The following is a 22,481-nucleotide window of genomic DNA, read 5'->3' as shown; positions in this document are numbered from 1 at the left end:
TGGCAGTGTGCAATCACGTCTGACATGGGTGGGATGGTTTCTCTTAACCCTGACAGGATTGCTGACTTCATCAGGTAGTACATGCAATCATTGAAAACTACATGTGAACACGGTGTCTTGGGAATATCCTGTGCTGATGGCGGAGAATAAGAAGTTATAGTTTGCCATTTTTGTCACAGGTGAAACAGACAAATTAATACCAAGACATCCCTGTTCAATACTGTATATGTATAGACAACACTCACAGATACTGTACATTAGTGGCCTTGTGATGAAGTGAACCTGCACAAGCTAGTGCCGTCCAATACAAAACGAACAAATATTCTGCGCAGTGGGATACAATAATGCTCCGTTTTAAATTACAGTGTCAGAAAGAAATTAATTTAGCAATAAGGTTATTCCGCCTCCACAAAAGAAAGCTAGAACTGCTTTAAATTTACTATCATTCACAATTGTGTGATGAGGGCAGCAAAATGGATGAGTGGTTAGCACATCTCAAGGTTCTTCCTTGTGAAGTTTGTGCGGACCCTGTTTGCATGGGTTTTCTGCAGGTCCTCCCAACTTCCGCCCACATTCCAAAAACACACAGTAAGCTAAGTGACAACTAAATTGTCCTCAGGTGTGAATGTGTGTGTGTGATTTGTCTCTATGCGGTGTACTGGGTGTACCCCATCTCTCACCCCAAAGTCAGCTGGGATAGACTCTAGATCACCCACAGTCCAAATGAGGGCAAGTGCTACAGAAAAAGGATGGATTTTGTGCAGCGTCATACTTTTTGCGTAAACACTCTACAGTGGATACGGAAAGTATTCAGACCTCCTTAATTTTTTTACTCTTTGTTATTTGGCAGCCATTTGCTAAAGTCATTTATGCACTGTGAGCTGTAAGGTCTTATATAGACAGGTGTGTGGCTTTCCTCATCAAGTCCAATCAGTATAATCAAACACAGCTGGACTCCAATGAAGGTGTAGAACCATCTCAAGGATGATCAGAAGAAATGAACAGCACCCGAGTTAAATATACGAGTGTCACAAAAAAGGGTCTGAATACTTATGGCTGTGTGATATTTCAGTTTTTTTGAATAAATATGCAAACATTTCAACAATTACGTTTTTTTCCTGTCAATATGGAGTGCTGTCTGTACATTAATGTGGAAAAAAATGAACTTAAATGATTTTAGCAAACGGCTCCAATATAAAAAAAAGAGTGAAAATATTAAGGGGTCTGAATATTTTCCGTACCCACTGTATGTGACTATTTAATCCATCATATGTTGTGGTACAGTATAGTACTTTTATCTGACGATCCAAACTGGACACGCACAGTTTGTGTTACTGTCTATAGCAAAGGAGGAGAGATTCAAGGACAAGGGCTGACCTGAGGCCAATAGCAGCATAGAATTGGGGAATAGGAAGTCTAGATTTAGTCCAGTCTGTCCTACATACACTCCTCTGCATCCCCGGGACTTTAATGGGAAGGGGGACAGTGGGGTTAATGCTTCGCTGTAAGCACTGCTTAGTACGAGTGATTGGGTTTACATCGTAGCAGGACATCCCCCACAAGCAAAAAATCCAGTGGAAATGACTTCCACCGTCCAGCCCTGTGGGCTCTTTCAACTCTCTCTTCTCCTCCCTTTGTTGTGGCTTGGCATCCCACAGAGGGCATGGGTGAATTTGATGTGATGATTAAAAGTTTTCTCCCTCAAGGTAACCTCAATACCGGTGGAGTTGAAAGTCAAAGTCGGAGACATGAAGATGAGAGACAAGCATGGAGGTTACAATCTGTTTGGGACGCGTGGTGAAGCGCTCATGCAGACACTACACAAGACGCGCTCCTATTGTGGCCTCCTCCCCCTTTGCTGCAATCAATGATCGTATGTGACATGATAGGTATAAAGTGCCGCACCTCGGAAAAGAAGCATCGACAATCTAATCATTGTCACATCAATGATTACCACAAGGTGTGATGCATTTGAAGAGGCTTCTATCACATCTGCAATTACCTGCCTCTCCCAGCATTAGGCCCCTCGGTACACAGCCTCTCTCTTCACTGTGTGTTCAATAACCGGTGACAGCCTATTGGTGCGGCCGAGCGACCCCTTCTGCCCGACACTGACGTATGCCCACGATTAGCCGGGATACAGTTCAATTATGACGAACAGCCTGCACACCTTTTAGGCCGTGATTAAAGCTTCAGCTGGGCCTTGATAAAGAGATCCCATCAGCAGCACATAACACACTCCACACAGTCATGCTTTACACATCGGTGTAGCAGAACCGAGACCAAAACACCTGAATGTAGCTCTTCTTTATCATTCACACATGACTGCACACCGATTTTCAATTAGACTATAGTATTTATTAATCTCCACATTCTCTAAACCCAATTTAAACACGATACACCCGCCGCCGCCGTATAATTTAGGATAGGTTTAGATATTGAGAGATAAGAGGGTGAGCAGTTTTGATGAATGGATGAGCAGTGATGAAAAGGAGCTATCAGAAAAAGAAGCGCATTAATCCAGCATTGGGCTGGAGCTATGGAGTCGGCGGAGTGGGGGTGAGGGAAAGAGAGGGCAAAAGAAAGATAGCCTCTTGGCTGTGTTCTGTCAAGGGAGAAATTACACATTTGCGGAGGTTTTTTCAAGCAACGACGGGCACCATAGATCAAACCACTGGATTTATGAGCCAATTTTCAACATGAAATATAGACAGAGAATCAATTTTACTCATGTTTACTTGCCGTCTCTCTTTCTCTCTAAATCAAACAACACATAGACAAGAGTTTGTAACCCTAACAGCGGACGTTAAAAATGGATAGGCAATTCAACTACATTACATGCGGAATGTTTGGATTACCCTTTTGCAAAGACTTCATACTGTATATACTATAATTCAAGCAATTTTCAACTTTGTCACAAAGCATAGTGACGAGATTCACTATATGAATATACAGTACAATGTTCGCACACATAAAATGCTACAAACAGTGGTTACATAATACTAGAAGGAACAGGTTTATGCTTGTTTAGCTCTATATTGTCAAACTCATCAGTGAGATTGGTATTTGTAATAGCAAGCTATAATTTAAATCCACAATTTAAGCACTTTTACAATGTTTTAAAAGCCTGACATTTAAGCATTTCCAAACATCCGTGGGAACCCTATTTACACTATTAGTGTATGTAATTAAAGATTCCCAGTGAGCCCCTCTTCTGGACCAACATGTTCACAATTTGCATAGAAATGATGTCAACATAGGTTAAACGACAGCATTGACACGCAATTAGCAGAATTATCAAGAGGGAAACTAATTACGTTCCCATGACTGTGCCAACACGCTGATTGCTGCTTAATTATTGCAGTAATGAAGTCTTGAGTTGTCACTTAATTGTAAATGACACATAAAGCAAGGAAGTCATGAGTCTACAGTCTCCCTTGCAAATGTGTACTCAAAAGTAATGGTCATAACATTAAAGTGTCTAACAATGGAAAGGTGCCTGAAATGTGAAACATTAAAGTGTCTAACAATGGAAAGGTGCCTGAAATGTGAAACGTATAAAGAGTAAACACGCAGGGGCACAGCAGGTGAAATAACACAATGCGGTTTATTGAAACATTGACGAAAGCATCATCAAGGTCACCTGAGGACAAACAACAGAAATGAGTCTGCAGTGATGGAAGCAGAGCTAGTCAGCACTACAAGAGTATACAAACACATCTTCAGTCAACGTTGCAGCACTATTAGGACACAAAAACATGTCTAAGGAGCCTTGTGGATTATGGTCTTCCCACTCCAGAGCCTCCCCTTTCATTCCAATTCACTTCAATTACAAAGTCATTCCCATCTTCCTCCCCATGTCCCGATTAGTTCAGCCTGGCAATTTACAGTTGACCTTGCCTCATCTAATGCTGAACATTGGTAAGGCAGGAAGAAGAGCAGTAATGGAATGAAATGTCACTCAGTCGTCGCCTTTGTCCCAATGATGGTGAGCGAGCTGAGCCCAGATGGCTCAGGCAGGTGCCCTTAGTAGCTGAGAAGTTTGGGACTGTGTGTGTGTGTGTGTATATGTGTGTGGCATTCTGCTCTGCCATGTCTCACATGTTCAGCTGTCATGTTTTCTTAAGGTGAGCCCTTGTTCCTGTCCCCACCTTGTACATGTCCTCATCAAGGCTTCTTCACCTTCTTCACTGATGAAGAGCTGGATGCTGATTCTCTCCGTTTGCGCTGGAATGTGATAAATGACACAATCTTGTCAAGGCCAACTCAGGAATAACTCCACTGTCGGTCCACATGTATACAGTAGACCCCCACTATTGGTGGGATATAGGGAACGAGCTTGACCACGAAGAGCGAACATTTGCTAATAATTGACACTCCCTGAGTCCCTTATAACTGCTATGACAAAAAAACATCTGGAAAAAAACAATCAGGGGATTGGGTTAAAAAAAAAAAAAAAAAAAAAAAGGAGCGAGGGATCGGATAAAGAAGTGAAGAAGCAGGGATTTCCCTGAATAAGCTTAAGATGCCCCCTGCTCCAGTGTGATCCACCAACAAGTGTGTGTGTTCACTGTGATGAGTAAAATGCAGAGAACAAATTTTGTGTGCATGCCTGCATGTTCATGACAATAAAGATGATTCTTCTTCTTGTTCTTAATGGGGAATAGCAAATGCCAAACCATGAATATGCGGGTCTTCACTGTAATTCCATTTTCCTCAAATCACCATTGTTATTATTGCCCCTTTTCCAGAAAAGACTTTCCTCAGGCTTCTGGTTGGCTAAATTAGCCTGACAGTTGGCAAGCCTGAGAATTTATTTGTATTTAAGTGAGAAAAATGTTGCAGACAGAATATTTTTTCAGAAATACATTTTTGACATTATTATAATTGTTATATTTTTAATTCATTTTAATGTAAAGGATTATGCTCATTATAATCCCTCAAGGGGAAATTCAATTCTGCTGTCTATTATGTGTTACACACCACACAGAGAACCAGATCACACACATGCAAAGAGAAATGTCAGGGTGAAAGAGGCGCGCAAACAGTGCTGCACCTCTTGAGCTGCTTCCTCAAGGGTACCTCGACAGTAGCCAGGAAGCCAACTAGCATCCCTCCAACAACTTGTTTTTTTTTGTTTGTTTTGTCCACAGCAGGACTCCAAACGTGAACATTTGGCTCCATAGTCCAAGACCTTACAGATGAGCTACTGCTGCAAATACGCCAAAGGTTTTACAAAATGGCCTGTAGAGTGTGTGCGACACTTCGTTAAGACATCACACTGGACTACTAACCTGGAAATATACCTGAAAATGGTAAGAGTGCTGTAAAATTATTTTCAGGTAGCATGTTAGATGAGTGTATCACATGTTTTTTTTCCCGATCATTTGTCCCTCTTGGCTGTGTACTATACCATTTGTGTCTTGATTTAACTATTTAAAATAATTTTACCTGTATATAGATCATCCTCAGATATTCTGACAGACTAGAAAATAGATTAGATACTGTATAAGCATAGAGAATATTAAAATAAAAGGTACCGTAATTTCTCGTGTATAAAGCGCATTTTACCCCCCCCTCCCCCCAAAAAAAAGGCAACAGTGAGCATTATACATAGGTATAGAGGAAAATGGAAAACGTTTTCACATTTTATAAATGTATGCCGCCATCTAGGTTATGAAAAAGCTGTACACTTTCATTCCAATATGCCACCGCCACCTAGAGGTTATGAGAAAGGTGTACACTTTCATTCTAATATGCCACCGCCACCTAGAGGTTATGAAAAAGGTATAGCCTACACTTTCATTCCAGTATGACAGGGGTACATATGACATCATATACTGTATATACAGTTGTGCTTGTAAGTTTACATACCCTGGCAGAATTTGTGAAATGTATTTTTTTCACTCATGACTGTTTAATGATACTGCTTTTCTGAAATGCTTGACAGTTTAATTTGAATCCCATTAAAATACAATTGGCGGCACGGTGGACGACTGGTTAGAGCGTCTGTTTCACAGTTCTGAGGAACAGGGTTCAATCCCCGGTGCAGCCTGTGTGGAGTTTGCATGTTCTCCCCGTGCCAGCGTGGGTTTTCTCCGGGCACTCCGGTTTCCTCCCACATCCCAAAAACATGCGTGGTAGGTTGATTGAAGACTCTAAATTGCCCGTAGGTGTGAATATGAGCGTGAATGGTTGTTTGTTTATATGTGCCCTGAGATTGGCTGGCAACCAGTTCAGGGTCCTGCCCGTTGATAGCTGGGATAGGCTGCAGCACTCCCGCTACCCTAATGAGGATAAGCGGCTCAGAAAATGGATGGATGGATTTTGTGATTTTCTGGATTTTATTTTTCTCATTTCTTTAATAGGTGCCACCGCCACCTAGAGGGTATGAGAAAGGTGTCGCCTACACTTTCATTCCAATATGACAGCGGTACATATGACTGCATAATATGTACAGTCGTGCTCATAAGTTTACATACCATGGCAGAATTTGTGAAATATTGTTTTTTTGTTTTGTTTTGTTTTGTTTTTTTTAAATACGACTGATGACTGAACAACAACAATCATTCATTTCTTTATGGTTATGTTTTATTTGAGGATCATGCTTTTCTGAAATGCTTGACAGTTTAATTTTAATCCCATTAAAATAAAATTAAATGCGTTTTGCCTGGCCCTTCATGTTTTCTTTAAGGTATTTTACCCATCTTACAAATTCTGCATGGGTAATCAAACATATGAGCACAACTGTGTGTTTTCTCATTTCTAAATAAAAGTAGGGCTGTGAATTTCAAAATAATAGCAAGTAAATAAAAAGAAAGTATGTGCTCAAATAAAGTGCTTAACTTTAGAATAATTCTTTAAAAAAAACTAATAAAATACAGACAATACTTCATGCTTTGATCATATGGGAAGAAGGAAAATCATGCATTGTAAAAATGCATTATGCATAGGTAGAAGGGTTTTGCAGAATTTTGAGGTCAACTTTGGGGGTGCGTATTATACATAGGTGCGCATTATACACGAGAAATTGTGGTAAGTTTAAAAGTAAGTTTGGCCAACAGAACTTCAGTGATAATTTAGTCAACTCTGTTGTTTTTTTAAATGTACTATATAAATAAATTGGATTGGATTTTCAAAGACCAGATATTAACTAGTGCGCCTGACAGATAGCAAACTCACTGAGTTGGGGGTCAGTGGAGCTCCCACCACATCAATGATCTGTTCCTTGGCTTCAACCTTGATGTCATCAGTGCTGGGCCACGTCTGGGCTTCCCCCACCGGAGTGGATGCAGTCATGCTGTTACCGCCACCGGGTTCTACGCTTTGCGGTGCAGACGTCGCCATAATGCCACATGCTCCTCCGTTGCCGGCCTTCAGCAGGGCTTCATAGCGGTGACGCAGCATCTGTTGTTCGTACTCACAATTGCTGTGTGCCTGCTTCAGCTCGTAGAGGAGCACCAGGTCACTTCGCAGCTCGTTGAACATCTGCACAATTTCTTCTGTCGGCATTGGGTTGAGATCTGCAGTACAAAAACAACCATGTTAAAAAAGATCAATCAACTAATTTAGGGCAAAAACAAACTACAAATATCTGGACAAAAAATCTTAAAATATCTTTATTCCAAGGGTGGGCAAATGTTTGTGTTCAAGGGCCACATTTGATTCTTTATTTTAATAATACAATAATGCTAATTTATAAGGTTATTTGTCACGATTGCAATTGTAATTAACCAATTGTTAATCAGCCAAAACATATATCTACAATTGTTCATTTTAGCAATATTTTGAATTATTTACACCAAATAAACTTAGTTATTTAATGAGATAAATTAAGTTTTAAAAAATTGAGAAATATATTTTAATTAACAAATTTGAGGAAAACAATTGTTCAATTAATGCAACAAATATTACTCAACTCAATTCATGTTTTGTTCAATTCAAGTTTTATTTATTTATTAATTTTATTATTAGATAGCACTTTAAGAAAAACCAACAGTTGAAAAAAAGGGCTGTCCATAAATATAAATCAAACATAAGACAAATCAAGTACACATCATAATGTAAATGAGCAGTAGGCTGTAATGTCACAAAGTTCAGATACAATGAGCATATATTGAGTATTTATGAATGTATATATTCACAGTAAAAGGCAAACTTTTTTAAGGTCTATGTATTCTGTCTGTTGCAATCTGTTGTACAACAAGTTTCCCACTCACCCACTCCTTGATCCACCAGAATCTGCTCAATTGCCTTGATCTTCTTCTGGCCCACCGATCCAGGCAGTTTCATCTTGTATCACAAAAATACAGAGTGTGAGAGAGAGAGAGAGAGACACACTCAACACACTCACATATGTGATTTACGGGAGGCAAGGGATATGATGATAAACAAATCAGACTTTTTAATTCGTATGAAATGCACTTCAGCGGGCCAGATCAAATTTTCTTCATTCACTGAACTCTGTCTGACTGATTAGCAGGAGGGGAACGCCACTCCTTAGTTGGGCTAATGCATTTCCCATAGAGAGCAGCAGGCTCCTCATCAGTCTTGAAGATGAATAAGGCCCCACCATTGCTTTCTCTTAAAAATACTGGCATGTCAGCAGCATAATTAATCATCATGGTGCTAATGAGGGACAGTGAGCAGAAGTCAAACGTTCTGGTAGGGTGTCATGTAACGCAAACACTTATTTGAACTGGTGCCACGTTAACATTAAATACAAATAACTGCCTTGTGACTCCTGTTTCATGAAAAACATAGTAAACAATAATACAAATCCCACAAAATGTGAATCTCAAATAACTGGCTATGCCAGCAATCCTCCAGAAAGAACAAATCTACTTAATGCATACAAGTTGAGGACTCAGAACATTTGTATATATTCTAATTATATGTTTGCAAAGTAGAGACCAAAACATGTTTGCAAGACCGAGTCTTTACCAAAAGCAATGACACTATTATGGATGGAGGGTGTGTTTGAGTTTTATGTTTAAATATATCCTCACTGTCGGGCAGAAAGTGAAAAATCCTATGTCCAAATTTTGTCAATTTCATATTACACAAATCTATCTAATTGATCAGTCCCCACGTGGGTCTGTTACATTTTATAAATGATTGTTGAACATGGCCAAAAACCCAACGATATGTGGGAAGTGGGTGAAATACAACTAATAAAATGTGTTGGAGCAGTGGTACACACCCTCTGGCTGCGCAGTGTAACCCCAGAAGATTTAAAATCTGGGAATTTGATGCCTGCTGTCTCTGGAACAGCCTATAAAAAGAAAAAAAAAATAGAAATGGATTAACCTGTCATGACAAAATAAACTCATTTGCCATTAAGTACACTTGCAAAGTGAAATGAGGGTTTTGTATCAGAAAGTATGCCTTTAATCATCGAATAATGCTCAGTTTTATTCACACTGTCACAAAGGTTTTGATTCAACATTATGGTGTCGTAGCTCTCTGTATAGTTAAATATGCAGGGTGATTGAAAAGTAACTCCCTATTTTAGTACTTGTAATTTATTTCTGAACTATATTTTTTACAAGAAATGAACATGAGAAGAAATGAACATGAGAAGAAAAGCGTATTGCATGGAGTTTTATTTAAAATTCGATACGGGCGCCAGCATTAGCCACCAGTTTCTCAAGCCGCCTGGGAACCGCATTAACTGATTTCACAAGGAACTCTCGTATTCGCCCTTCAAGTTCTTCCAAAGTCATTGGTTTGATAGAATAGACTTGCTCCTTTAGCCAGCCCCACAGAAACAAGTCGCAAGGTGTCAAGTCAGGACTTCTGGCTGGCCACTCATACACACAAGAAATGTAGATAATGTATTCACATGTTGTAATATTTGTAAGTATTTTAAAATAGGGAGTTACTTTTCAATCACCCTGTACATAATAATACCAATAATAATATCCAGTCAAGTCCATATCTCTGTTTTACAGTTATTCAATTAGATATGTTGTTAAAATCATGCCAGCCACTTTTAAGAATCCATTGCTTACCGGTTTCTCTGTTTCTCTTTTTTGTGGAAGTTTCTTTTTGGATACTCTCTTTTCGGCTCGTCTCAACTCTGTGGTCGTGTCAGCCGCTTTGATGAGCTTCTGCAGATCCTGAGCGTTCTTTTCCCGCTCCTTCTTCCTTGTCTCAATCTTTCTCAGCTCCTGGAGCAGATATTCCTCTTCTGCCACCTGTAGGCAAAAAAACAAAAGTACAAGTAACATTAGCAGACTGGTTACTTGTTTTAAATATTGTATTTTACGCATTAGAATAAAACCTTGGAATCAATTTGAGCACATTCGATGTTAGCATAATTTTGCTGGGAAATTCTTAAATCTTCTTTCTACTGTACCCTCCAAAAGTATTGGAACAGCAAGGTCAATTCCTTTTTTTTGTTGTTGTTGTTGTTGTTGTTGTTGTATACTGAACACATTTTGGTTTCAGATCAAAAGATGACTATGTTCAGAATACCAGCTTTTATTTCATGGTATTTACATCTCGATGAGATAAACAACTCAGGACAGACCACCTTTTGTTTGAATCCACCCGCTTTTCAAATGAGCAAACGTATTGGAACATGTGACTGATGGGTGTTTCTAGTTGCTCAGGTGTTGCCTTTTAGATTGATTGCTTAAACATTAGATCGTGCTTGTTTTTGGCTTTGGGTTTAAATCCTGAGTTGTTCAACACATCTAGATGTAAATACAATGAAATAAAAGCTGGAATTCTGAGCTTTTGTCTCATATTCATCTTTTGATCTGAAACCTAAATGTATTCAGTATACAACAAAAACAAAGGAATTGACCTTACCGTTCCAATACTTTTGGAAGGAACTGTATATGAAGCAGTTCCATGTTAGAAAAAGCAAGGGTTCTCACTTGTTCAGGTGTACGATTGAAGAGTTTGTCCAGCTGCTCTTTGCGTCGCCTTTCATGACCAGCGTCAAAGATGTATATCTTGGGCTCGGTCCCTGAAGGCGCACGGACCTTGGTCAGCTTTCCACAAATACCATAGTAGCGTTCTTTGAGGTCTTCTACGGACCGTTTCTGAAAGCATGTACAAAGAATGTTTATTACTGAAAATAAAATGAACCCTTATGATTCTGCTCTAATTCTGTAATTCTAAATGAACAATAGTGCGGCAGAGGGAGTAGTGATTACTCTGTACTGCTGGTGATCATAGCGGTCGTGCACAACTACAAAGCGCAGGTCAAAGCGTTTGCACAGATCAAACAGGTGGTCCGTCTCTGCCTTAGTCCAGCTGTCGTCATGGAGATGAAGCTGGTATTCCTGCTCCGAGTAAACAGGTACCTGCACTGTCTATTCAGGGAACCAGTAAGAAGTGGAGATTATAGTACTTAATGGGGGAAACATATGTCGTCGGTCTCAGGAGAGTAATGAGTTCCCACCTTGTTGAAGCGGGCAAAAGGGTAGTCTTTGCCCTCCTCTGCCACCCGTCGCCAGTGGTGGAATATGGCACCATCCCTTCGGGCTGGATTACTGAAGGACATCCATTTCCATGGACGAACCTTTTTACAGCCCAGTTTGGCTTTGACTGTCCTGTAGCCCTGGGTGGTGTCACTGGGCAGCAATGGGGGCGCATCCCTGGGAAATGCCAAACACAAAACAGGATTGTTTTTGATATAATGACAAGCGTGTATGGAATTTGAGAAGGGAGATATGCAGAGTTAAAAACAAACACACAGAAAAAATAAAGGATGGTCATCATTGAAACACACTGGATTACTAAAATGGATAGTCTTTTGAGACTCCTACTTTGGAAAGATTCTTGGTCCACCTCCAGCCACTGTATGCTGGTTACAGTTTTTTATGAACATTTATGAACAAAAACATCATAAAATGTCAGAGTGCTGTTAGGGTGCAACTGCAGTAGAAGTGTAGGGTACTTAAGTAATGTACAGCAATTACTAAAATACTGTACAACCCATTCATGTTAAATCAAGTTTAACCTGTTCCCACATTCAAGACAAAAGCATCCATCCATCCATTCTCCACACCACTAATCCTATTCAGGGTCACAGGGCGCTGGAGCCAATCTCATTTAACTTCGGGCGAAAGGCCACCTACTCCATGAACTGGTCGCCAGTCAGTCACAGGCCACATACAGAGACAGAGAACCATTCAGACACACATTCACTACCGTCACTGAGTGGGGACTGAACCCACGCTGCCTGCACCAAAGTCAGGCAAATGTACCACTACACCATCTGTGACAAAAGACAAAACAATTAACTGAAAAAAATGCATACTTTTTATCAGAATACAGTAGCGCATAGACCTCTCTGTGCATTCCCTCTGGCCTCTTGAAGGTCAACGTTTCAGTTGTTTTCTTGGATTTTTTCTGTGATAGATAAGAAATGGATTACGTTTCAACCAAGCACACCTTTAACATACTGTGTAGGAAATCATGATTCACATGGATGCTTTTCACGGAAATAACCTTGGTTCTTGAGATATAGCTAATTTACTATTTCTCGGATTTAGGAGCACCATAGTTATATATGTACCAACTTCAATTAAAGGGAATACTGCACTGTTTTTTTTATCTCTCACCTTGTCAGAACTGATGAGGTCTTTCTTACTGATCGGGCCATCGTTATCCCCTCCCGTCAACTCCAAAATGTCCCTCACATCAGCACCGGTAGTCATGATTTAAATGCTGTAAAGTGACGCTTCACACAACTCGTAATTCCAGTGTAAATAAATACTAGCGCTTATCCATTGCCGTCTACAGAACGCGTTGCTCGCTAAAGGTTAATGCTAACGCTGTCATTTGTGCAGTATATTCAAACATAACTGCACATCACCACGAAATGCCAGTGCGCGATCTGTTTAAGTAAATTTTGTAGATAAAGGTAAAAGGAAGGTTTATCAAAACAACTGCTAATATCTGGTTCGTTATTCAGTGCTATTGTTCAGGTAGACCAGCAAACAACTACCAGTTCCGGCTCGCTTGTGGCTGACGTCTTCTTCGTTGTTTTACGTATACGTTGGTTGTCAATACACGAAACAGCGCCACTAACAGGAGTGGAATGATTTTACCGTTACACAATTTGGTACTGTACTTCCCAAAAATGTAGCGTCTACGTCATTAATGTTATTCTAATTTTAGTTAATTATCAAAATTTCTTGTATTTTTCTTGCAGGATCATAATGATTCTAATAAATGTAAAATGAAATATATATATATATATATATATATATATATATATATATATATATATATATATATATATATATATATATATATATATATATATATATATATATATATTCGTGAAGCCGTTCCCCCCTCTGCTCTTCATAACTTGGACGTACAACCATCAGAGCTTAGTCAAGTATGTTTTGATAACAGTATGGAAACTATTCCGGAAGTGTGTTTAACTATTATTAACTTGGGGTTCACAGAAGTATCATAAAATACGGTTTGAAATTAAAATAACACAATTTGCTTAACGGTTTAATAAACTCAACATTCCTCCAATATTTTTCCATTTTAAAAAAATAAAAATATATGTTGTTCGACAAACACGGTTGGTGCATTTCTTTAAAAAAGTCAGACTCAATATGTGCTGATAGCAAAATAAATTTATTTTCAAACAGAAAACCAATAATAGTACCGTACATCCACGTACTGTAAGCGCAGTATTTTTCCTGTTCTTCACACTGTCCTTAATTTTATTTTTGGAGGAAAAATACGGAAGTAGCATCTTCTACGTTCATTTTCAAAATTCTGCATCCGTCGTCCCTCCCTCACAGAATTTCTGTCCGCCATTTTCAGGAGGTTGTGCGCACTCTTTGCCCGCTCGAAGTCAACTGTAGTCACTCCGCCGATTTACTTTTTAGAAAAGTTCAACGCATTCATTTGCGATCACTTTATCGTCTAACGATGTCTAACGAGCAGAGCGAAGATACTTCCGACAAGACTGGTCAGGAGCAGCAGCAGGCGCCGCAGCAACAAGGGTGAGGTCTATTCGTGAACCTTTCTTTGTTAGCACTAGCTAGCTAGCAGGCTAACGAACCACACGGTTGTGACGATTTGACGACATCATGGAAACATCAGGCTAAATTGAAGCTTTAGCGTGGGTGTGGGTATTGACAGTGTCCTTGTATATGGCTTTCATGCGGAACCGAGTCCGTCTGTTTCCTGGCTTAATGGTTATTTGAATGGTTCGCTACGGACGAGCAGCCATTTTACGGTTGAGGGCTAAGCGACGCTGCGTTAGCAAACTGCAAGCTGACTTCTTTAATCCCCTTAACGCAGCAATTGTATTTTAGTGATGACTGCATTTATACACTGACATAACTAGTGGGGATAAGCGGCAAATAAAATGGATGGATGGATTATTTAAATACAATTAAACACCAGGTTTTAAAGTGACCATTCCTCTTTCTTGTATGTCTTGTGTTACTACCAAGACCACATTGAGGCATTTGAAATAGACTGTTGGTTAACAAAAAATACATTAAGTACAGTAATACTCCGATATTTTATTCATTCTATATAGGTTATTGGTAGGCTTTACAGGATCCGGATTTTTGCGACCGATCAGCGAGTTAAAAAAAAAAACGATAACCGATCTGATCACAAGATGGAGCAATGTGTCTATTTAAATGACTTGTTCGTTTACTGTATATATTTGTGTACTTAATTGCTAATATATATATATATATTATATATTTACAATAAATAACGTTAGTTACAATAAATAACCTATATTTTCATCTATTTATGCCAGTGAGTTATAGTGACAGACACAACAAATGGTCTATTTGATGGCAGGAAGTACGTACAGTAATTAATGTATCCCCTTTTTGTGACATTTTTGTTTATTGGTGTGCTGTGAGATTTTTCAATTGTAAAATATGTGCATTGGCTCCATAAAGGTTGAAAATCAATGCTCCAGGCAGCAGTCAGATCCAGCCAAAATGACAGAAATAATGGGTGCTAACTTACTGTAATTAAATTACTTCACACACACAGCAATCGCTTACAACCGTTAGTGCTAGCACTAGCTTCCTAGGCTGCATAACGTTTTGTTGCCTGCTTGCAAGCCGTATCATATTAAAAGTATGTGAACATACCTCAAGCAAGCCTTAAACGATCGTCCTCTCCCGAGCACCAGTGATCACCAACACACGTTTTCACCCATTTTGTTCTTATAAACACACGGCGTGGTCCATTAGTGTCGTCGTCGCCATGGTAACGACTATCCGGTCGGGTTTGAGTTGACACGATGAAGCCCAGTGATCGTAAAAACCGGATGCGATGGTATCGGAATACAAGATTTTATTGCAGTAGTCTGACATAGTGCGATTGTGAAAGAGCAAATTTGTCTTGTAGTCTGATCGGGCATTACATGTTGTCTATCCCACGCCGCTGACATGTTTTTTGTTTTGTTTTTATTACTTTATTGGTCAGATATTTACAGTACTACATCAAAAGACATGCGACAAGGCTAAAAATAAACTAACTTTTGGGTTCGAATATATTGTACACAACGGCGACGTGGAGTAAATGTCTTTTGCGGAGCCGAATAATGTCATTGATTGGATCGGCAAATTATTACATTAAAGCCGATCAACATAAAATGCGAATTGTCGTTCGATACCGATCAGGCCGATGTAAAGTCTAGTTTTAGGCATGTCAATATCTGTATTTTAGTGCTGTATGTATTCTAAGTTGGTGAGCTAAAGACAGTTTTGCACCTTCGTGGACAAATAATTATTCTATTCTTAAAAAAAAAAAAAAAAGCTAGCCAATACTTCTGTGATCTATGTGACTTGTCTTTTACTCCATTTCGTCTTCATCAGCATGACGAAAATTTTTTGTTTTTAAAGTTATTTTGTATTTATTTTTGCTTCTCCACACAGAGAAATTAACGGGAAGGCTAAACACGAGGGCAATTCTAGCAGGAAGGAGAGGCCCCAGAAGAGAGGTGGCGGTGGACGCTTTGAACCCTATGGAAATGTGAACAAGAGATACAGAGTTTTTGTCAGTAACATCCCCTATGATGTGAAATGGCAAGCTCTCAAAGACCTAATGAAGGAAAAAGGTATGTTTTCTGGATTAGTGGCTCATTCAGGCCATGTCATTGAAGTGGAGAGTGATAGTTTGGGCTTTTTGATTGGACTACTAGTGCTTTTAACAGGCTTTGGGATTTTTCAGTTACACACCCTCATTGGAGAACTTGTGTGGTTTGGAGAGAGGCCCCATCGTATTTTTTGTGGTCAGCTAATGATTTGCAGTAGGTTTGCACTGAGGCTGCCGTCCTGGACGTCTGACAGAACGGCCATTTCTTTTTGAATTTTTTTAAGCAGAAGCGTCTCGTGGTTTATAAGAAGTCCGTTTAATTCCATATGGCGCACTACAAACGAGTTATAGCCCATGGTGTGTGTTAATGCGTGCTAAATGAGTTGAATTCAACTATAATGACTTGCATGACAGAAAATCTGTCTTGCGTCCACTTGACAATGTGCAATACAGTGAAACATTAGTTTTCATGTCTTTTTTGTTGTTGTTTTTTTCAAAACTTCCAGAAATTTGAAGAGTCTTAAGAGGGAGCTGGGAATTCTCTTTTCCTATGTACCCTATTGATTTTGGACTGACTTTTGGTCCACCATTGTGGGTCCCCCGGCACCCCCATTATTTATTTATTTATTTTAAGTAATTCAGCATCTTGGTGCTTATAAAAGCATGTTCTGAAATGGTTATAGAGGACCCTTTAAGAAGAGCTAACTCGTATTTAACTGACTGTGGAGTTAAATTTTATTTTCTTCTTTTAGGTGTGCCCTTGACAAGCAAAATGTTTTCTCAGCAGGTCTCCATGTTGTGCCAATCAAAGATGTGTGTTGGGATTGTTTGGGGTACAGGTCTACAAAATGAAACAACTTCTTACTTCACACTGTCCTTGTCTTTTAGAGGTTTGGTCCATTTGTTGAACAGGCCCGGTATGAGGAGTGAATGCGTGGCTGTGGTCGACGCTGAATCTAAATTGTACTTCATAAGACTGCACTAAGAAAACAACTTTTAAGAGACTCTTCTGCTCGCCCATATCATTACTGTAACTGAGGCTATGGTCTGTATATTCATAGGTTTACATAAAGACTCGGCTGTTTGAAAAGGTATTCATGCATTGACCTGAGGTTTACGATGGTGTCTCAGTGCACACAGGTTAGCAATGAAGTGAGCCATGGTTTTGAACAGGGTATGCAGACTTTCTAAAACATTTTGTCAATCATTAAGTAGGTGTTTTCTTTCCAAATGGAAAGACTCATGGCAAAACTTGTATAGCCTTAGTCCTTTGTTTTGGTGCTTTGGGAGAATCCGTAAAAAGGACAGGGTAAGGAGTACAATTTGTTTAAGAAAAAGTTTGCTTTTTGTAGACCTGTACCATATTGTGCTGCGACAGAGGTGCTGGAGGAAGGCTCGGGATTGCCAGTCTGAGCTCACCGGCCACCTTTCTTGTTTCCACTCTAAACCCCAATTGTTCTCTCGGCTTCTCTCCCTTGGTGTGTGTCGTCTGGGATCTGATTTGTAGTGGGTGAGGTAACGTACGTGGAACACTTAATGGACGCAGAAGGCAAATCAAGGGTAAGTGCAAATATATACAAATACACAATTTTTGAACTATCCTTGACAAACTTGTGTTTGTCAGCTTTAGTTTCTCTTTTCATTGTTGGGCAATTGTCAGATTCCGAAACCTGATGGAGCGGGTGAGATTGTGACATGTCGGAGGCATGTACTTTGTGGTGTCGACTGTGGCCTTGACGTGAGGTCATTTTAGGGTTGATGCTGTTAAAGGATTTCAGCTTTCTCTTTAGCTGTGAGATAGCTTTACACACAAACGTACGTATTTGGTTGCTGGAATTCCTTCTCATGATCTAGAGAAGGTTAAGTCTGCGAGTGGCGGTCGAATGTCTTAATGATGGTTGTTTAATCCAAAAATATTTTTAGATTGAAGAATGTCTTTCCTGGAATTGTAACCTCCAGTATCTCAGTTTTGAGGAATCTCTAATTTCACTGTGGATATCCTCGTTCGGGCATTGGACAGAAAAAAAAAGCACGTGACGGCTTTGTGTTACTGATGAGAGATTTTGTTAAGTTATTGAAAAGTTGTGGTGCCTGTTGTGGCCAAGTGTGTGGTAATTCATGTTTTGATGTGCATGATCTTCATTTAGTGTTCCCAAAAATTATCTTGTAAACACTAGTTAAGTATGATTTTTCTAACTTGAACCTGTTTATTTTATTCTGGGTTGTTCCGTTGTCTTCAATCAACAAAGGGTTGTGCGTAAGTAACGTTATTACTTATATTACAGGACAATAATCTGTCATTATTTCAATCATGCACTTCCGTGACATTGCTATAAAAACTTCTTACTGTTTTTATCTGGTCTGCTAGTGTGGTAGAGTTTAGGACTGAGGAGCTGATGAAGAAAGCAGTGGAGAAGGTCAACAAGCACAACCTGAATGGCCGTCCCCTGAAAGTGAAAGAGGTACCCCACAGAACCAAATACTACAATTATTCTCCTTCTCCCCATTTCCCAAATGGTCACTGATGAATATTTTTGTTTAGGACCCTGATGGTGTTATTGCTCAAAGGGAAATCAACAAGGCACAAGGGGGTGGAGGACCCCATGGTGGCATGGGTGGAATGGATCGCATGAACATGGATAGAATGGGCCCTGGACCAATCAATATCCCTCCCAGCCTGATGAACAACCCCAATATTCCCATGGAGATCATCCATGGCCTGCAAGCGGGAAGAATTGGCAACACAGTCTTTGTTGCAAATGTAAGACTTTATTATATGGTGGTTGAAAACTAGATGTGACTTGCTATAAATCCATGCATTGTTGTAAGTCTTAACTGTACTTAATGTATGCCTTCAGCTTGACTACAAAGTGGGTTGGAAGAAGCTGAAGGAGGTGTTTGGTATGGCTGGCCTAGTGGTAAGGGCTGACATCCTTGAGGATAAGGATGGGAAGAGTAGAGGGATGGGCACTGTAACATTCGACATGCCCATTGAAGCAGTCCAAGCTGTGTGTATCCTTACAAATTGGTCACTCATCATTGAGGTGTTGGAATGATGTTTTAATCCAACTTGACAAAAGTCTCAAATACCTCCAGTCTGCTACTTTCCTTAATGATTTTGCAGCCATGTTGAATGGACAGCTGTTGTTCAACCGAATCATGCATGTAAAACTGGTATGTAAACTAAATATACACAATGCACAATATACAATACAATTGATCTGCTTTTGTGATTTCATACAATGTTTTTCTCTCTTTCAGGATGAGAAGTCCATGCCTAAAGATTTTGGACCACCTGACAGAGGTGCATCTCTTCCACGTAAGTGCAACATTTTTGAAGTAACAAACAAATGCACCACACAGTAGCTTTCATATAGAATTCTGTTCTACCTGTTAAACCAAGGTTAATCAAAGGAATGTGCTTTTTTTTTTTTTTTTTTTTTTAAACCCAGGTGGCCTCAGTGGTGTTGGTTTGGGTTTAGGGCCTGGTGGTCAGCCTATTGATGCTACCCAGCTTAACCGAGGCGCTGGTGGAATGGGCAACGTGGGCATTGGAGGTTATTATCGCTAAGTTGTTACTTAAAAAGAGAGCAAGAATGCAGTGCCATGAGAAAGTATTCACACCCCTTCATGTTTACCACATTTTGCTATGTTAGACTTATTCTATTCTCGAATCCAATCAAACATCTCTGGAAAGAGCTAAAAATGGCTGTGCACCGACGCTGCCCATCCAACCTGACTGACCTTGAGAAGATCTGCAGAAAATGCAAATGGGAGAAAATGCCCCAAAACAGGTGTGCCAAGCTCGTAGAGACATACCCAAGAAGATGGCTGCCAAAGGTCAAAATATTCAACAAAATATTAAGCCAAGGGTATCAATACTCATGCACCTATTATCTTTAAATGTTTAAATTTTCAATACATTTGCACAACTGTCTGAAAATGTTTTGACTTTGTCGTTATGGGATATTTTATGTAGAATTTTTAAAAAGACAACCACTCAAATCATCTTTATAAGTCTGTAACATAGGAAAATGTGGAAAATTGAAGGGGTGTGAATACTTTCTGGTGGCATTGTACATTTGATTGCTCATTGGTCTCCTGTCTTCTCTCATAGGAATGGATGGAATGGGCTTTGGCAACATGGGAAACCGCATGGGAGGTACGTTCCAGTATTAAAATCTTCACAGGCACTTGAGTTTGTGACACTTATGTATTGTATTGTGTGTTTTGAGATGGAATGGACAACTTTGGAGGAATGAACAACATGGATCGCTTTGGCTCTTCTGGGATGGGCAGAATGAATGGTAAGGTGAAATGTGTGAGACATAAATAGCAAAAGTATAAGGATTGCTGTATGCCCAGTTCTTCCTTCTCTTGCGTTATCAGATATGGATCGAGGCATTGGTGGTGGGTTTGACCGGGAGTTTGGTCGAAATGAAATGGGCATGTCTCGTAATAATTTTGGAGATTCCTTTGATAGAGGTAAGTGATAATGTTTGTTGACAACTTACTGGTGCTGTACAAGGCATAAGGCATGCACATGTAACTTTTTTGTATTTTGACTTTTCTCCCCCGATATAGGAAATTCCATGGGTATGGACCGAATGAATTCTGGAATGGACCGTCTAGGATCAAGCATGGATCGCATTGGAGGGATGGATAGAATGGGCCTCGACAGGATGGACCGTGTGTCTGACCTGGACAGGATGGGCTCTGGCTTTGACCGACTGGGTTCCGGGATGGAACGGATGGGGCCTAGTATGGACAGGCTTGGAGGTGGCCTAGACCGTATGAGCTCTAGTATGGATCGCCTTGGCCCAACTGGGTTTGACCGCTTGGGCCCATCAAGTTTGGATCGCATGGGTTCCGCTCTGGAGTTTGGCTCCCCAATGGGTGTGGATCGCATGGCTAACACTGGGCTTGACAGAATGTCCAGCAACTTTGACCGCATGGGGTCTAATGTAGGTCTTGACCGTTTTCCATCTGGTGGCCTTGATCGTATGAGCTCTGGAATGGACCGAATGGGATCTGGTGGCGTCGGTGGTCAGTTTGATCGTTCTACTGACTTGGATCGTGGGTTTGGCGGCAATTCCTTTGTGGGAGCAGGAGGCCCTGGAAGTGGAGGAAATATCAGGAAGGGTTGCCAGATCTTTGTCCGCAATGTGTGTACCTCATCTTCTGTAAGGTTATCGGTACTACCAAGACTTTCTCAGACAATATGATTAATACTTTGGCTTTTTGTCTTGTAGCTGCCATTTGACTTCACCTGGAAGATGCTGAAGGATACCTTCAATACATGTGGTACAGTTGATCACAATCGTCAATGCCACAGCATGGATAGGAAGCAGTTCCATATTAATTGGCATATGTTTTGATGTTTCTGTACATTTCTTTGCAGGCATGGTCCAGTATGCTGATATCAAGATGGAGAATGGCAAGTCCAAGGGCTGTGGTGTGGTTCGCTTTGACAACCCAGAGACTGCTGACCGTGCCTGTCGTACCATGAATGGCTATCGTCTGAATGGAAGAGAAATCGATGTTAGGATTGATAGAAATGCATAGGTTGTTTTTGTTAGCAATTGTCATTTAGTTGCTGATGTTCATTACACTATGGTCTAAAATTGCCATACAGTCTCTTCATATTCACTTGGTTTGGTATTTGTCACCGTGAAATTGTTTTAGTAAAATGTTTTTAGTTTGTAAAAGCTCTTTTTAGTTTGTAAATGTTACTTTTTTAGAGACCTTTTTTCTGTCATGCTTCATCTGGCCGCTTTGTTCGACAAGGTGTTTTGATAATAAACTTCAACAATTCATTTTGACTGTTTTTGTCATTGCATTTAACACACAAATACAACCCCAAATCCGACGAAGTTGGGACCTTGTGTTAAACCAATAATAACAGAATACAATGATTTGCAAATCATGTTCAACCTATATTTAATTGAATACGCTACAAAGACAAGATTTAATGTTCAAAATGATAAACCTTATTGTTTTTACCAAATAATCATTAACTTATAATTTTATGGCTGCAACACATTGCAAAAAAGCTGGGACAGGTGGCAAAAAAATGAAAGTTGAGGAATGCTCATCAAACACCTGTTTGGAGCATTCCACAGGTGAAAGGGCTAATTGGGAACAGGTGGGTGCCATGATTGGTATAAAAGGAGCTTCCCTGAATTGCTCAGTCATTCACAAACAGATGGGGTGAGGTTCACCTCTATGAACAAATGTGTGAGAAAATAGTCGGAACAGTTTTAAGGACAAATGTTCCTCAACGTACAATTGCAAGAAATTTAGGGATTTCGTCATCTACGGTCCACAATCAAAATGTTCAGAGAATCTGGAGAAATAGTTGCATTTAAGCGGCAAGGCCGAAAACCAACATTGAATGCCCTCTGGCTGCATCAAAAACT

The 22,481-nt window shown here is 39.9% G+C and overlaps 2 protein-coding genes across 2 annotated transcripts; one reads left to right on the top strand and one right to left on the bottom strand.

The window, feature by feature from the left end:
• Positions 1–3,588: 3,588 nt before the first annotated feature.
• On the bottom strand, positions 3,589–12,989 carry dmap1 (DNA methyltransferase 1 associated protein 1). The gene is made up of 10 exons (XM_061683717.1): positions 12,582–12,989; positions 12,278–12,369; positions 11,417–11,612; positions 11,169–11,327; positions 10,887–11,054; positions 10,014–10,199; positions 9,203–9,274; positions 8,220–8,292; positions 7,183–7,523; positions 3,589–4,227 (listed from the first exon to the last, which is right to left on the bottom strand). The coding sequence occupies exons 1-10, from the start codon at positions 12,675–12,677 to the stop codon at positions 4,168–4,170; spliced, it is 1,443 nt and encodes a 480-aa protein (XP_061539701.1). The 5' UTR covers positions 12,678–12,989; the 3' UTR covers positions 3,589–4,167.
• Positions 12,990–13,784: 795 nt separating this feature from the next.
• Positions 13,785–21,878, top strand: hnrnpm (heterogeneous nuclear ribonucleoprotein M). Its single transcript, XM_061684083.1, has 16 exons — positions 13,785–13,991; positions 15,903–16,084; positions 17,570–17,622; positions 18,312–18,319; positions 18,431–18,524; positions 18,605–18,823; positions 18,921–19,074; positions 19,187–19,236; positions 19,324–19,381; positions 19,515–19,619; positions 20,180–20,224; positions 20,298–20,369; positions 20,452–20,547; positions 20,647–21,227; positions 21,315–21,366; positions 21,464–21,878. Exons 1-16 carry the CDS (start codon positions 13,918–13,920, stop codon positions 21,625–21,627), a joined length of 2,007 nt encoding a protein of 668 aa, XP_061540067.1. The 5' UTR covers positions 13,785–13,917; the 3' UTR covers positions 21,628–21,878.
• The last annotated feature ends 603 nt before the right edge of the window (positions 21,879–22,481 follow it).

Source organism: Phycodurus eques, chromosome 8 (genome assembly GCF_024500275.1).
Source record: "Phycodurus eques isolate BA_2022a chromosome 8, UOR_Pequ_1.1, whole genome shotgun sequence".
Classification (NCBI taxonomy): Eukaryota; Metazoa; Chordata; class Actinopteri; order Syngnathiformes; family Syngnathidae; genus Phycodurus; species Phycodurus eques.
The sequence above is the reverse complement of the archived record's forward strand: the minus strand, read 5'-3'. Positions and strand labels throughout refer to the sequence as shown.

What these genes read in the sequence shown, in the direction of transcription:
- hnrnpm (XM_061684083.1), top strand. Translation starts at nt 13,918, where the DNA reads ATGTCTAACGAGCAGAGCGAAGATACTTCCGACAAGACTGGTCAGGAG. An exon ending in CAGGCGCCGCAGCAACAAGG is followed by an intron (nt 13,992 to 15,902) that starts GTGAGGTCTATT and finishes TTCTCCACACAG; the next exon opens with AGAAATTAACGGGAAGGCTA. An exon ending in GGATACCTTCAATACATGTG is followed by an intron (nt 21,367 to 21,463) that starts GTACAGTTGATC and finishes ATTTCTTTGCAG; the next exon opens with GCATGGTCCAGTATGCTGAT.
- dmap1 (XM_061683717.1), bottom strand. Translation starts at nt 12,677, where the DNA reads ATGACTACCGGTGCTGATGTGAGGGACATTTTGGAGTTGACGGGAGGG. An exon ending in TTACACTGCGCAGCCAGAGG is followed by an intron (nt 8,293 to 9,202) that starts GTGTGTACCACT and finishes TTGTGATACAAG; the next exon opens with ATGAAACTGCCTGGATCGGT. An exon ending in CTCCACTGACCCCCAACTCA is followed by an intron (nt 4,228 to 7,182) that starts GTGAGTTTGCTA and finishes ATCACATTCCAG; the next exon opens with CGCAAACGGAGAGAATCAGC.